A 17,252-nucleotide genomic window follows, 5' to 3' on the forward strand; every position below is an offset into this window, starting at 1 on the left:
CTCTCTACTCACGTCATGACCAGAGTCTCGTCTCCCGGTTCGCTCAGGAGTCCGTCGACAAACACGGAGGTGGTGGTGAAGTTATGAATGCTCCACGTCCGACCTTCGTCGATGCTGAACCTGCAGAGAAAAGAGGTTAAACCGTCAAAACCATCCTCTTCCTGCTGTTAATCATCTGTGTTCAAGCAGAAATTTGAAACAAGTTTAAGATTCAGTCGAGCTCAAATTGACCATCACAGCAAAGGATATTTCATTTGGTGTTAAGCAGATCAGCAAATAATAGTCAGTAGAAACTGAAGTAGTTTTTAAACAACATTTTTGTATTTTCATGCAGACTATCTGATTTTTCCGTCAGAAGCATTAAATAACTCATTTTTCGTCTCTTTCTATCCAATCCTAAACGAGGTGTGATTATCCAGTAGATCTGGATCATTTATTCAGTGGATATTTTCAGGAATAAACACATTTAAGGACGCCGTGATTTCATAATGAAGCTGTTTTTGTGTGTGAAGACTGTAATCTCACTTGAGTATCTTCAGAGGAATAGACGTGTCCTTGATGGCAACGATGACTCCACCGTGGTCCAGGTAAAGGATGTGATGTTCCTCCTCGAAGACCTGCAAGACACACAAAAAAGTGTTTTTTTCTCTATAGCGGGTTCACTTCTGCTGCTCACGATTCCTGACAAAACAAGCACCTGTCTCCACGTCTTCCCACAGTCTGAAGTGACGTACATCTCCTCCTTATACTCGATGAGTTTGGAGCCGATGTTTCCTGAGGGGAGATGAGGAGAGATCTTAGCATCAAATCCACAGAATGAGTGGAGGCTTGAGATTAGAAAAGGACCCAACAGGTAAAAAAACAAACAGAAAACGTGAAAGTGAGAATTCCTGAATTCCTCCTTCCACTCTACAAGCTGCTCACTTCAGTAAAATCGATTAGTTTTTTCTTTTTCACAACCGGAGAGCAGATTTGGATTAACAAGAACATTTTGTAGAAACTTTAGGAGTATTAAAAACCTACCAGCTCCCATGATGAGGCCGGGCGCCGAGTCTTTGGTGTGAACCGTTCCAGACACGTAAGGATTGTCGGCCCAGCGCAGGTGGAGGTGGAGCTGACAATCCGGCTGAGGGAGCACAGGAAAATAGAATGTTATCTACAGGATAAACTACATTAAAGTCTCGCTCTGATCATCTTTTGATGATAATGATGCTGTTTTTAGCTAAAATCCACAAAATTTGTGTTTTTTTTTTTGTCAGGTCACAGTTGTGGGCGGAACTGTTGGTGCTAAGTTAGCCTGCGTTGATTTCCCATCAACCCCTTGTTTACATGGTCTCCTGCTAGCTTACAACCCTAAGCTAACATTAGAGTAGCAAAAAAACTGCTGAACAATATTGGAGCTATCCAGTCATACAGTGTAGGTCCAGATTCCACAAACGAAGTTGTCTGCTATGAGAAATCCATCGAGGTAACCGGATATTATTTTATTTCTGATGGGGACTGACATGAATCTTCCACAAAAACAAGCACCGGCGTTCAGAATGGACAGACACCCCCCCACCTGTGCAGATTTCAGGTCTAGCCGACCTGAAATCCAGATGAATCAAACTTCTCCCTAAAAAATGGTTTTATTGTTTTTCACAAACACAATACAGAAAATGTATGAGGAAAAAGCTGAAAAAAACAGAATTCCAGGAAAAATGTCAAATAGACAGCAGTGAGAAATTCTTATTTTTTTGGGCTTCCTTCATTCAAAAACATTTGTTGACAAATTTTATTCTTGCTGTTTTCATAAAATTACAACTAAAACTTCCATTATATGTTGTAAAAACAGTTTGTTAAACATTTTTGGGATTTCCTCAGCAACATGAATCCCATTTTTCCAGATGGAATTTTATTTGTTTTGTATGTGTGTAAAAATAACATGGAAAAATGACAAAATGATCGATTAAAATGATACAAAATAAGTCAGCAGGTAGGCTTTAAAATGGAAAATACAGTAAATTTAAATAAAGAAAAAAACTGATTTTTAGACTCGGTTTCAAAGGGTTAAAGGGCTAAATGTACAATTTTGCATGTGATTTCATATCATGAATATTTGCAGATAAAACGTGGCTGGAAAATACTGTAAATTAAAAAAAAAAAGGCAATTAATTGTGATTATTTTTTTTCCAGATTTGCGATTAATTACGTTTTTTTAATCAATTCCCAGCCCTACTTTAACTGTGTCTTCCATCATCCTGAAAATGTAAAAAAAAAAAAAACAATTTTCACTGGAGTGAGTCTTTAAAAAATCTAGAATTCCTCTCCTAAGGTCTTTTTAAAATCTACAGATTGGAAAGGAACCATCGGTGACATTTATTCTGGTGTGTTTGCTTCTGTCTAGCAGCACTGCTAAGCTCCGGATGGAGTGACAGGAAGCTAACGCTGGTTTCCAGGGTCCGTTTGTTTTCTTGAACTCTTTAAGACAATCTGAGCTCAACAAACAGCTTAATGCTATCCTGTCATTCAGTCTGAAAGCATACGTTTCCTCCTCGTAATCTTTTTTTAAAATGGGAATCCTGTCTCTATCAGCCTGAACTCATCGGTCTTTTACTCGCTAAACTAAAACATCCACATGCGCTCAATCAGACTCATTAAATAAACACTTTCTTTGAGTCTCGGGGGAAAACGTCCCTGAAAGATGAATTAAGATGATCAGTCATGCAGGTCATGGCAGTCCTCAAATCTTTAATTAAAAATCTGGACGTCGTTTTCATGGTTCTTGAAAAGCTTTTATCTCTCATCAGAATCGCTTCTCCTTGTTTGTAGATAATAAGAAGAATCACTTCAGTTTTCAGGGCTTTCAATGAAATGCCTTCAAAAAGCAGGAAAACTTGGTCCATTTGGTTTTGGCATCAGAGTTTTGCTGAAATCAAATGAGAACATGTGATTCTGTAAAAGTCCAAATGGAAAAAGACATAAGATGGAGGAAAAACATAGCAGGTTTGAGCAAAAATGTCCTGTCAAGAACAGAAAAAACAAACCAGCAAACAAAAAAAAATGTTACATTTGCTTTTGTTTTCATGTAAAAATACTAAATAACAAAAAAAGTTGAAGTCAACTCTATATTTGAACAAATATAAACTTGTACATCCTGCAGGTGCTAACCACCCTCCCCCTCACTGCTGAGCTACACTGGCCCCTCCCCATCCCTGGTCAGAGCTCCATGTGACAAATTAGTAAAAATGATTTTTTTCATGAATTTCAGCTTTCTATTTGTTTTAACTCCATAGCAACCATTTTATGTTTTGGTCACCAGGGGGCGACGAACAGATCTATGTAAGTTTTAGAAGAATTGGTAAAAGTAAACTTTTGGATTTCCTTGGCAACGGAGGTTTTTCTTAACCACGCCCACATTCCTAATGCATTCATATATTATATTATTCTGTTCAGCTTGAGTCAATGATTAATGTATTGTTTTCACCTTATTTCAATAAAATATGTGTGACCAACAGGTGGACGCCACTTTTGCTAGCTAGCCATGCTAACGCTGATGAATAATTTTAACTTCTAATTCCACTGTTTTTTTTAAGTAGCTTCCAAATAAAGCTCAAGGAGTTAAGAGGTGATAAATCAAAATCTCCAGGGGGAGTTTGAAATTTGTAGCTGGTACTAAAGGGAATATTTTATTGAAAATACAAGATGGTGGCCTCTACACAAGGTCAAAGGTTAAAAAACCCGGTGGTGTATGTGTGAAATTTGTAAAGATTGATTTAACAATTGAAGGAAAATGTGAAAATTTCTAGATTTCACACTTTGCTACAAAATGGCCGCCAAACTGTAGGTTCTGTGGCCATCCCATAATAATTTCAAAATTACTTTGAATATCCCAAACAAGTGTGTTTTGGTTCTGTTAATGGGTTTTAAAATGCTTTTTTGAGACTTATTAAAGATTTTGGTGCCATTCTTTTTTTTTTTTTGACAATTCCTCTTGCTATGATGTCATCATTTTTTGGAGGCTGGGGGGTTTCTGATACTATATCAAAAATTCCTTTTTACTGGGTACTAAGTGTGCAAATTTTGGTGAGTTTTTGAGAAGCAACAGGAGCTACCTTTTAGATCAAAGGCACAGTCAGAAATAAAAACTGCTTCATCGGTCTGGTGAAATGTAATTCAGAGGGGAGTTCTCACCGCTTTACAGCTGACGGGTTTGTTGTTCATGTCGGTGGTGGGGGGCGCCAGTGGCTCCCAGTTGCGTCCTTTGCTGTAGGTGATGAGCGTCCTCACTTTACCGTCGACCTTCTGGTTGGCCAAGAAGACTCCTTTAACTCCACGTACCTTCAAACGTAAATCAAAACCATCACTGACCACTGCTAATAGAGAACTGCAAGTTCCCATGATGCACCTGCACCCACTGAGGTTTTCCTGCTGACTTGGGACTCTGATCTGAGCAGGTTTCTGTTCTCAGCAGATTTACAACCACAATCAAATTTTGATCCATATTCTAAATAAAAACTGAAGACGCTTTTTCTTTAAAGGTAAGAATTTTACATTACATATTTATTTTTGATTGGTCGGTTGTTTTTGCAGCTTCTATCTCAGGATACAGGAAGAGAAAACGAGACGTTTCTGTGTCCCGCCAAACCGCAGAGCTGCAGCAGAGATCAGTCAGGCCACAAAATGAGGATAATTTGAAAAAATGACTTAATTTAAGCCACAAAAATGAACACTAATGTGGTTGTTGCTGATAATAACACGTAAGGTCATTTGGACCATACTCTCATTCATGCAAACCTTTGAAGTTGGTCTGAAGGAGAAAAAATGAAGCCCATTAAACCTCTCTCAGATTTAAATTATCCAAAGAGTTTGGATTAAAAAATACCGATGACTGTACAGGAACTCTATAAAAGCATCAGAAAGTCTGATGGGAGCCATCCAAATGTCACTACTAAATCCAACTCCCTGATTGACTGACTGGTGTTACTTTCAACGCGTGTTCAGAGTACGCACATTTGTACGTAGAGCCTGAAACATTTACACTTGAATGCGGGTTGACAACGTAGCTTACTACGTTTAAAGGGAGTTTTAATGCCAGAACTTTATCAGAACTGCCATAGAACTCAGGCAATAAAGACAGTAGTCTTGTATTGATAATGACAACCATTCCAGGGTCACATGACCAGTGCTCAGAAACTGAACAGAAAACCTCAGATCTTTGGAAGTCCATCAGTAGTTTTGATTTTTGGTGAAAAGTTTGCCGTTTAATTGTTCTTTTCTGGTTTCTTCCATTCTCATTTGACCTTTTTTATGCTAACGTGGTTTTTTTCCCTCCAGAACTCACCCATTAGCAGGAACTCTAAAGGGATTCAGGTTTCTCCAGCAAAAACCGAAGCTTAAATAAGTAAGAAGACCATTATTTCAAGAAAAAAAATGTCAAATATTCAGTTTTGCAAGGAAAATGTTCTCATTATGGAAGGATTTCAAAATAGAAACAACTTTGGTTCACTTTGGTTTGCATAGGGTCAACCAGAGTTTGTTACCCTAAATGATTCAGAACAAAATTTCAATCTGAATACACCACAGTGGATCCTGGTCTGGAACCAGGAACCGCTCTGTGACTCATCTCTCGAGGTGGTCTCGGTTGAGATCTGGTTTGCTCTGATTTTCTCAGTCTAAATAGGCTCTGGGCTTAGAGTGGAACAACTGAGCCAAAATGGTCACCAAAGCCATTATGGGATGTAAACACTTTGCTTCTCACACTGCTTTCCCGTCAATCTATGCGTCATAGACACGCATCAGCGTTCCTTCTTAACCGTCACCTTCTCATTGACCGTCTTGCCTCCACTTAACCAAAAAGTAAAAAGTGTTGTACCTGACGTTTTTTTTCAAAATTGGTTTGCGAAATATAAAGTTTGAAGAAGTGAACTATCCTGACAAGGATTGGAAAGCATAGTCCATTATTCCTTCTCTCGTTGCTTTGCCCCGCCCTTATAATTCCTGGCCAATGACTGAAGAGATCTTAGGTCATATGGTTTTGTCTAAAAGATTTACAAGATTCAAAGCACAAATGTCCAGTAGACGCCAGTGTGAATACAGACCAAGGTCCAGGACTCGATCCGGACCAATGGACTTTTCCAGTCAGAATAATCCCTAAGACAACATGTGTTAAGGAAATTAAACAGCACACTGAGCGTGGACAGTCATTGAGTTCTCCTCCAGAGAACTTACACTCCTGTGTCTTGTCTGGTTTATTAAAACTATAATAATTTCAGAGTAACCTTTATCACTTGGTTACTAGAACTTTTTCATAAAATGCTCACCTCCAGGACGTCGATGAGCACGTTCTCCTCTGGCTGCTTGGCACTGCGCACGTTCTCCAGGACCAGGGAGTAGTACACGCCTTGGGGGTCGGACTGGTACAGGTTATAGGTGTCGGACTGGTACCACTCCTGCAGGGCCAGGAAGACCTGGTTCTCATCCGTACTCACTATCTGCACGTCCTGAAGTCAAAAGGCAAAGAGAGACGATGAGAGCGTGGAAGGGAGTGTTGCGGAGGGTGTCCTTAATCTGCATGGCTGGCACTGCAGCAGGAGCACAGAAAATAAGAGGATAGAAGGCTGGATAACAGAAAAAAACTCAAAGAATAATCGAGAAAGTGCTGAAGTGGACAAACTGTTTGGACTTAAAAAGTGGTGCAGAGCAGCAAAAACAAACAGGAGACAGACAGAAGGACGAGAAACCCTCTGCTGTCCCGGAGAACCATACAAAAGCAAGTCAGCACTTTCTGAGCCGGTCATTACATTAACATAGAGTTTGGATCCAGAGGCCACGGGAAGTGGCCCAGAGGGCGAGTCCAATCACCGACGCTCCTCCAACAAAAACACTCAGGCTCTATTACCCCCAGATTTATGGCTGTGGTTCCAAGCAATAGCTATATTGAGGGCTGTACATCAGCGCTCATATTCATAAACATAATGTGTTGGAGTCACTTAGTCAGCCTTGAGCAAAGTGCAAAAGGACAATCAGGAAGCTGCCACGCTTTTCACTGCAGAAGAATTCAGAAAAGTGAGTTTATTCACGCTTTCTAGACACTTTCCAAACCAAAATCAGCAGACAAAGTCATTCAGCAAATCCTCTGATAATTCCATGTCCTGAATGTTTGCAGAATCCGCCAACTTAAGCTCTTAAAGGTGTTTAAAGAGGGCTTCACTGTTTGCTCAGCTTTTCTGTCCTTTCATATGTGTGTTTACTCTCAGCTCAGTCGGAAGCAGAAATCCAGGATTTCCTTTCTAGGTAACTGTCCCCCAACCTGCCCGATGCTCCCAATAGAAAAAATATGGCGCCTGAAAATTAATAGCTGAAGTCCCTCCCCCTCGCAAGAGTCGGCCGCCATGAAAACATTGTTTTAAGCTTTTGACTTTTTTCTCGTTTCTGCTCTCTTCTATCGACTCTTTTTGTCGTTTTTTTTCTCTGTGATACTTTCTGTCACAGAGAAAAAAAACGTCCTTTTGCGGGTCTGATCCGCTGATTCACAGAGAAAAAAATGGCCTCTCGTCGGCTTTTTCCCCGGAGATAAACGGGTGTAGTTGTACAAATTTGAACGCTTGTTAATTTTGACTTGAAAGAAATTATACAAGAAATGTTCTCTGTCCCATTTGAAGCTCATTTTACACACTAAACTGCTAGAAATGTAAAGTTTATTCACATTAAAAAAATAAAGCTTAGCTTCTATTTTAGCAACATGCTAACATTCTTTGCTAGTTTTTTTTCTACTGGGGGTTTTAAGCTAATTTAGAGTTTAGCTTCTATTTTAGCAACGTAACATTTTTGGCTAATTTAGTTTACTGAGGAATTTTGGCTATTTTGGAGTTCAGCTAGTAATTGAGCAACAAGCTAGCTTTTTTGGCTAACTAGCCTCCAAAGAGTTTTTTTATACTAATTTGGAGTTTAGCTAATATTTTAGCAATATGCTAACATTTTTTGCTAATTTGTTATCTACTGGGGTTTTTAGGCAAACTTGGAGTTTAGCCTCTAGTTGAGCAACCTGCTAACATTTATGGGCCATTTAATTTACTGAGGAATTTTATGCTAATTTGGATTTCAGCTAGTAAGCAACAAGCTAGCTTTTTCTGTAATTTGGCCTCTACTTAAAGTAAAAGATAAAAATAAAAAAGAAATCCCATTTTGAGATATAATGGTTTCTTTTGTTTGTACCAAAAATACTTCACATGATTCACATTTATAAAAAATAAAAATAAAATTAAAAAAAAAACATTAAGAAGTTTACGAAGGCAAATTCAAATTTCTTAAAGGCTAAAGTAAGTCCATGCTTCTCCTTCTAGGTTTTGATCAGTAGATAATGGGCTCAAATGGCTCTTTTACTGTTAAAGGTTGCCGACCCCTGCACTAGAGTGATCTGAATCACAGCTGAGCTGGCAGGAAATCTAATGCTGGAGCACCACCATTGACTGTACATGAGAGCTGGACTGAGTGACCCCTCCCCCTTGACTTTCCATACTGGAAGAAGCCAAAATCTCATACTTCTATTCATTCTATTTGTCAGAATAACACCAGGTAGGGGTGTGGCCTTTAAAAAAAGTGCACCAATAAGGTGACAGTAGTTGCCATAGAAACATTGACTCAGACCGACCAATCACTGCTTGCTGATGACGTCTGGCTCCAACATGGCAGCGCCCGCATAGAACCAAAACGGCGACTAAATTGGCTCCATTTGATCGGAGCCGGAAGTAAACCGTTTCCTATGGCTGACATCTGTCCAGTTCTCTTATACAGTCAATGAAGAACACCAACGACTGGGTGGATTTTCAAAATAAAAGAAATCTGACTTTGACAGAAGATTGTTAGACGTGAGAAGACATAAAGAAGTACGGGAGGCCGTATGAGACATAATTCATACTTTTTTACAAACAGACCATCAACGGCCTCTCATAAAGAAGTCGAGTCTTAATTATAACACAAAACTGTGTGACTTCAGATGTGCTTCTTGATAAACAAGACTGATCAACAAACCATAGAATGGAGTTGTGATGACGGATTCTCCCACAGTTCCTTCAGTGAGCTGCTGGACTGTCGTGGCTTTGAGCCATTTCTCTTTCACACTCTAACAGGTCCCATTAATCCTGTTAAAACTCTAATCACGGCCCGCGGACATACTCAACTCAGTGAGGAGGTATTTAAGAGAGGCCTCTCCCCCATTTTTATGCTCAAACATACTTCACTGGTTTAAACAACTCAGGCTGTAAAGCTGTAGGGACTTAGGAAAATGATTCATGGTTCATTATCATTCTGGGCCGGTTTCATGGTCTGATTCTGCCAGCTGGATAAGTGAAGGCTCCGCTGTCACAGCCTGACACTGACGGACCCACAAGCTCACTTCTCCTGATCTGAGAGTGATGCTGAAGCAAACACAGGATGTGGAGATGTGCACGATCGATTCCACGGCTGTGTCACCTTCTGGATCAGTGCTTAAAGTTAAAACAATGGGGGTAAAACCCAGCTGAGACTCAGTCTGGTGTGTCAGTTTTCTGGGACTTCACCTGTGGATGTTCATCATTCCAGATCACGTCTGACAGCTTTGATAACTCATTCAAAATATCCCATGGGATGATCAATATCTGAACTTATCATCGAGTTATATAAAACAAACGTTTGGAATCTTAATACCCAATAATGGGCGGCTTGCATGTAATTTTCAGATGCTAAAACATTTTAGTTAAAACGTTCATGCAAATTTTTTTTCTATGGGCATGCTGCGGGCAACAGGTTGTAGTGAACTCTTAAACAAGTACGATGCAGGCGTGTCGTACAGATTTTTACTTTTTTCTACCCTCCAAACCCTGCAGACTGCATAAGGGGCCTTAAGTAATACATCTGCACTTCTGACTGTTAAGCTACGTTCACACCAGCCTCAGCAGCACATGTTCAAGCGGCCACTTCCAATGAGAAGTCTTTGCACTGATGCATAAATGTGCACGTTTCTGTCTCCTTTTTCAGGCTCTACAAAAAACGTGCGTCCTTGAACGTGCGCTGCAAGTGAAATCAAGTTGACATGTGGATGGGGTCCATTTTAAGAGCCAACCGTTTGAGATTTGGTCATCAAGGAGAAATTAATTATTATAGTTTGTGCCTCCTGCTGGAATCATATGACGCCAAATCTTTCATATGGAGAGGCTGTGGTGTAGCGGTAATACCCTTAATTGGAAGATTGCAGGTTCAATTCCCGCCATGTGTTGAAGTGTCCTTGGGCAAGACACTGAACCTCACACTGCCTCTGGTGGAAGGCTTTTTTTTAAAACTTTTTTTTCTTAATTGTTGCTTTTATGTTGGATGAATTTGCTGTTGTGCTTTTCTATTGACGGCTCTGACTTTTGTTTGATTTTCTGCTGTTGTCTGACTTATGTTATCCTTTCTGAACTGATTTAACTTATCATTTTCCTAGAGACCATCAACCTTTTCTATAGGGACTAAAGATATAAATTAGCTGAAAAGGCTTTGATCTTATATATTATATATTTGGATTTTAAATGTTTTATTAATATATGCTGTCCCTGCTGTGTTTCCGTGATGCATATGCAAAAAACTTTATTGAAATTCAAGAAAAAAAACCAACAACACAATTTTGCAATTAGACCGTTTCCTTGAAATCCTAATTATGCGAATAGACACAAACCAACTCACGCGAAAAGTCATTCAAAAACAGGGCGATGCATGAGAACAAATATTGTTTTAAGCTGATTTACTGAAAGGGAACGTTTGGATGACATCGCTAGAGCATTGACAGTTCTCTATGTCAATGAGCCAGACACAGAGACAATGGGAGAAGCCTGTCCAGCGGTATTAAAATATTAACATTCTAACAAGCTGAACGTTTTATTCTGTTTGATGAAACTACGAGATACAGTAAAATTTCTGTCAGGGCACTATTTATCATCTATCAAAAGAGAGATGAAGCTGTAACAATCTCCCCAAAATCGCTTCATCTATAGCCACTCCCACTCCCTGACAGTGACATCCGAGCCAAAACTTAAAAACAAATGCAGATGACACCATGTTTTTTTGGATGGAGCTGGATAAAGATGATCTAACATCCACAAGGGTGATGTGACTAAGGCTTTACACCCTGAGAGTCCAGCAAGCTCTAAACAAACTCCCAACCGGGACAAAAGTTTGCTTCCTCCTGTTCATAGGAACTAACTATGTGAGGTCCCTTCATCTGCTTGGAAGGAAATGAAGAGTCTTTGTTAATGAAGGAGCCGCGTTTAGTAAAAGAAAAAAGAAATGAAGACTTAGTGAGTCGTTAAACGCTGTGAAGCATGATGCCATCCAGTGTACTGCAACTCTTTACTGATTCAATCTCACTTGGAAAAAGAAAAGCAAGTAAAAACACAGAAAAACAAATTACATCTTGAGTGGCAGACACAAAGGAACAATTATTAACTGTGATTTCACACTCTGCTGAACTGAACGCTGCTGCGTCTTTGTGAGACGGTCGAGTTCAAATCCTGCTGAAAAGAACAAGATTCTTTTCTGAAGGCAACTGCAGTTTTCATCCTTTTAATAATTCACAGCAGAAGCAAAAAGACAGAAACACTCTGTCCTTGACCCCCCTCCTGCACACGGTCGCAAACACTCGCCTTCAGTCGGCCTCCACACCTCCTCCTCTCCCCACGGACGCTCCACCTAAAAGCTTCTCACCGCTCACCCATCCAGGAGGACACATGTGAGCCACTCTCTTAAACTTCCACTAAAGCCCACTCCCACCACTCACTGTCTGTGACACACGTTCAGTCTATTTGGACAGTCACCGAGTCCAGTCTGATAGTTAGCAGGTCTGTGGGAGAGACTTTCCAGAGAAAGGATTGACATGAGGCGAGATGGTGTCATCAGCAAACAACCGGACAGAAAGGTGATTCCTGGATAAACCAGAGTCGCTGGAGTCATTTATGAAGCATTTCTTTGGTGTTCTGTCTCCACTTTACCTTTGGTAATGCGTACTTGGGGAACCTCATCTGGACAAACTCGTTGCGCCGATAGGAGACGTAGTGTTTAGTCCGATTTCCTGTGGTGACCTGTGAAGCCAAACAAAAAATGAAAACAATGTGAAGACTAGACACACAGCAATGCAGTACCTACAATAATGCTACTGTGAATGCTGTGAACTGAATGTGGGGGCTGAAGATGCTGGAGCTGATAGTTGAAAATGCTAAGACTGATAGCTAGCAAAAAATGCTGAAGTTGATAGCGGAAAATGCTGAAGTTAAAAGGCAAATGACAAATTTGCCAAAAACCTGGAAAAATGTCTAAATTAGCCAAAACAACTAACATAATGCTAAAATATTAGCTAAATGCCAAATTTGATAAAAAAAATTTAAAAAATGATTTTTTGAAATTTATTGGACTATAAGCTTTTTTACTTTTTTCCTAGGTTTTGAACCATGATGCTTATACAAAGTTGCGTCTATTCTGTGGATTTTCTTCCACCACTAGGGGCTAACCAGAATTAAAATCAAAAATAAGATAGACGAAAAATTAATGCAAGAAGAATAGCTTACGCTACTTTTTCTTTTGCTGATTGAACACACACTGTTTAGAAATAATCTCTTAAGGTACATACATGTACATTCACAGTACAAAATCATTTGCAGTAAATATCCATCCATCCATTTTCTTGTCCGCTTCTTCCCTTTCGGGGTCACGGGGGTGCCGGAGCCTATCCCGGCTACTTAAGGGCGAAGGCGGGGTACACCCTGGACAGGTCGCCAGTCTGTCGCAGTGCAGTAAATATCTAATTTTTTAACATAAATATCTGCTGCCTATAGTCCAGTGCCGCTTGTATATCTTCTTTTTTTTAATAGAGGGGATGTGGCTTAAATACGGGTGTGCTCTATAGTCCAGAAAATACTGTAATTTTGCCAAAACAGCTAGCATAGTGCTAAAATATCAGCAAAATTCCAAATTAGCCTAAAAAAAATGGAAATTGTCTAAATTAGCCAAAAACAGCTTGCATGTTTACTCAATATTTCAAAAACTGTAAAGTTTATGAATACCAAAAGTTCAAGCAGGAAATCCTGAATGAGCTGAACGTTTAGATACCAAGATTGTTGAAATCGCTGAAAGTGTGATTGAGTTTTTATGTGCTGAAAATGTAAAAAAAAGGAGCCGGAGAATCTCAGTGAATCAGTGAATCGGTTTCCAGCTCTAATACTTTAGATAAAGTTCTTTTCTGGAGCTTTCTGAGAGGATCATGAAAAATGGAAGACTTGGATCCTGCTGGTCTGCAGAGGCCAGTTTGAGCTAGACAGATAATTGGTACGAGTGTCTAAAGAATTAATGTACAGTAATAATCCAAAACAAGCCTTGGAAAGATGTCCTTTGTGACAGTGGAGATAAGAATGCTGGAGGAGCAAGCAAACAAAGACAGAGGAGTTTAAACTATAAACCCTTATGTGGGTTGGAAAAAATGGATACATCCTGTTCCAGTAAAGGTATGGAAGCTGCCTTCCAATCATTTCCAGGAGAGGAAAAATTATTCGTCTGAGTGAGATTTCCATTCCTCTCTAATTTTCAGATAAAATATTAGATGTGAAACGAGCAGCTCCACAATATCTACCAATCAGGAACAGGGACAGGGGAGGCAGTTGAGGAAGTGCCTCACCTGCCATCATGAACTGTCTACTAATAAAATAAACGTATTGTCCAATCTGTGCAAAACAATTCAATTGATCTGTTTGACTCTACTTATTTTAATCATTTTGATCCTGAACGTTGTATTTTACATATTTCTGTTCAATTACTTATTAGCTTGTTCTGCGCATGCCAACAATGTAAGGTTTTACTAAAAAAATATATACATACATTTATATATGTATATATATTAGAGCTGTCAGGCGATTAAAATTTTTAATCGCGATTAATCGCATTTCGTCATGAGTTAACTCGTGATTAATCACATATTAATATGTGGCCTTTTTTTAGGAAAAAAATGTGTGCTTCGTGGAATTTAGCAGTTCTACATTAATTATGAAAACAAGAATGGTAAAATTAACAGTTTTAATCAGAAATACTTTATTTTGTAACATTGTATTGAGATAAACTTTCTTAACAATAAAAGGCTGTAACATCAAATGCCTAACAAAAGCCCAAGTGCAAGTGAAGGGCATTTTAAATTCAAAACTTCAATCAACGTTCAGTAAAATAAAATAAAAAACATCAAAAATAACATTTCCATAACACTTTCATGTTCATTTTTTGTCAGGACCAAATCTTTTCCTCCTCTGTTGAATTGCAGTAATCAATGAAATAGAGATTTATCATTTTCAATTAACTTTTGTTTTTTAAAACATTAAAGACTGAGAAAAGCGGGATACACTGTGGATAGTTTGACAGTCTGTTACTGCCGCCGCGTTCTCTGGCTGCAGCTCAGCGGAGTTCACGTGATGAATATGCCGGCAGACAGAGAACTATGCTGGGGCTGGATCACGCTTAAACCTCCAGAACATTTAGAACGTCCCCCGGTGCGCTTGCTGTTCGGAACGTCGGGGGTCCGCAGCTCTCGGGACGCGGCGCCGGACGCGAGCCGGTACCACCAGACATGGTACTGGACGTGAACCGGAGCCGGGTTAGGGTGCAGGAGCTCTCCAGGTCCTAGCGCCGGCCGGTTTTAGCTCGCAGCTCGGTGGTTGGAGAGCCGCCTGTGATCTAGTCAGAGCAGCCGGTGAGTTAGAGGACGGGACGCCCGTGCGCGCGGTATGGAAAGGCACTTATGAGAAAATCCCATTGACTGTAAAAATAATGGACTTATCGAACTATGAGGTCCCCCCATTATATATGGAAAATCCGCGATTAATGCGTCAAAAAAATTGTCGGCGTCAAGCACGTGTCAGATTACTGCGTTTTTAACGCGACAAATCTGACAGCCCTAATATATATATATAGTAAATGTTTTATTACATTTCCTCACTTTCTATTTAATAGTTAATGCATTTCATGGTTCTCTAGACGCTTCTGCTAGAACTTTTTTGTTTTTGCTATCCTGGGTAAGTTCATAACCTAAAAATATTACCGCGTGTTTCTTCTTTTCATCTCTACAGTCTGATTAGATACAAAAACATGAACACACTTCTTAACCACTGTGTTTTATTGTGAAAAATTGGCTATATTTTGAATACAAACCGGATTTTCTCATGTATCTTGATGTAACTTCCTGCCAGAATTGACAAAGATCGCTCACGGCTCGCGCACAAAATAGACCGACGCCGAAACAATCCGCTGCACGCCGTGAGCTTCCGCGGAGGACCGTGGCGCTTCTGCGTTCAGTGTGAACGAGGCGTGAGACACTTGTACAAGTAAAAGAAGATCAGGAGGACTTTGATGCTAAAGTCACTGAGTTTCTGTCTAGAAGGAGAGACGTATGGCCTTCATTTACAAGTAAAGGTTAGACCAGCGTGTGAATGTATATCCTGCTTTGTGCTGTGTCCAGGTATAGACTATAGTATTGAATAAAGTCATGTATTATAGAATCGTAATTTGAAATATAGACAAGTTAAATACTCCAGATTTGAAAGTGAATCAGAAAATGAACGGACAACAGAAACGTTCAGTTTGAGGTATTTTCCACTCTAGAGTCCAGTTTAGATCAAATAAGACACATTAGCAGCTGGTTAAGAGTCTGACGCTGAACGCCGACTTTTCTGAAGTTAAGGGAGAAAAACTCCATGATGTCTCAGCTGAAGTTCAGTGTAGTGGGAACGTGACGTATGTATTGAAGGATGTTCGCCTGGTCGTTCTGCATGTCAATCAAGTGACATACTTCACGATGAGGAAAAAAAAACATGAGATTTTTCTAGTTTATTTATTTTCAATCACATTCTATCCACACTTTCTTCACGATCAGTCACGATTGAACTGAGTGCTTGAATAGACACAAATATATTTTTTGTCAGACCTCTCCTTGAATGTGACAAACATCATTTGCCGGCCTCCGACTAAAGCAGCTGAACCTGAACACACAAAGACGCTAACATGTCATTGACAGACACAGCAGCAGTTAGCGACAAAGCATCGACCGCCGCTAAAGATAGACGCTGACACACAACTTTGTAAAACACACTTCCTGTCACTTTGCAGCCCGTCTGGAGGTGAGCAGTGACAAAACTTTGGAGAGAGTGTTTCTATTTTGAGCTGTGGGAGTGGAGTTCCTGCCGTTCCACAGCGTTTGATGGGATCTGAGTCTTCTTCACTGAAGTTCAGATTCTCTGTCACTGCAGCCAGAGCTGGTAGAAACCAGAAAACCTGTCAAGAATCTGAGATTTTTCTGTTGTTCAACAGCAAACGAGCACCTTTGGATTTCTGACAGGAACTGCTGTTGTTTCAATGACCAACGTTACTGTTGGAAACACACATGTCTTTATTCAAACACAACAAGCTCCTGCTAGAGTCACAAGGTTGATAAAAAATATGCAAATCAGGTATGAATTTGTAACATCTGCGACACGCCCTTACACTGAAGTTAGTACGGTGGCCCTGAAGGGAAAATCACTTAATGCATATATATATTAAAGATCACGATGACAAATAAAAAAGTAAAACAAATTAAAAAAACATTTAGAAATAAAAAATTTAAAAAAACAATCTATTTATCTGTCCCTCCCTTCCTCCATCCATCTATATCTAGTATCTATCTTAAATAGACCTAGTATCTATCTAGAATATATTTAGTATCTATCTAGAATTTATCTAGTATCTATCTAGAATATATTTAGTATCTATATAGAATTGATCTAGTATATATCTAGTATCTATCTATCTAGAATATATCCAGTATCTATCTAGAATATATATAGTATCTCCAACTAGAATATATCCAGTATATATCTAGAATTTATCCAGTATGTATCTAGAATATATCCAGTATATATCTAGAATATATCCAGTATATATCTAGAATATATCCAGTATGTATCTAGAATATATCAAGTATATATCTAGAATATATCCAGTATGTATCTAGAATATATCCAGTATATATCTAGAATATATCCAGTATCTATCTAGAATATATATAGTATCTCCAACTAGAATATATCCAGTATCTATCTAGTATCAATCAAGTATGTATCTAGAATATATATAGTATCTCGAACTAGAATATATCCAGTATATATCTAGAATTTATCCAGTATGTATCTAGAATATATATAGTATCTCCAACTAGAATATATCCAGTATATATCTAGAATATATCCAGTATA

The 17,252-nt window shown here is 39.2% G+C and overlaps 1 protein-coding gene across 3 annotated transcripts in view; it reads right to left on the reverse strand.

Annotated features, from left to right (window-relative positions):
• Positions 1 to 17,252, reverse strand: part of sorcs2 (sortilin-related VPS10 domain containing receptor 2) — a 310,471-nt gene that overhangs the window by 18,192 nt on the left and 275,027 nt on the right. For all 3 annotated transcript variants that reach the window (XM_024288225.2, XM_024288228.2, XM_024288226.2), the window contains exons 8-14: positions 11,982 to 12,071; positions 6,303 to 6,482; positions 4,174 to 4,320; positions 1,024 to 1,126; positions 698 to 774; positions 526 to 617; positions 13 to 120 (exon numbers count right to left, since the gene is read on the reverse strand). In XM_024288225.2, coding sequence (XP_024143993.1) covers positions 13 to 120; positions 526 to 617; positions 698 to 774; positions 1,024 to 1,126; positions 4,174 to 4,320; positions 6,303 to 6,482; positions 11,982 to 12,071 — 797 coding nt within the window. The remainder of the gene's footprint in view (positions 1 to 12; positions 121 to 525; positions 618 to 697; positions 775 to 1,023; positions 1,127 to 4,173; positions 4,321 to 6,302; positions 6,483 to 11,981; positions 12,072 to 17,252) is intronic.

Source organism: Oryzias melastigma, linkage group LG18, assembly GCF_002922805.2.
Source record: "Oryzias melastigma strain HK-1 linkage group LG18, ASM292280v2, whole genome shotgun sequence".
Lineage (NCBI taxonomy): Eukaryota > Metazoa > Chordata > Actinopteri > Beloniformes > Adrianichthyidae > Oryzias > Oryzias melastigma.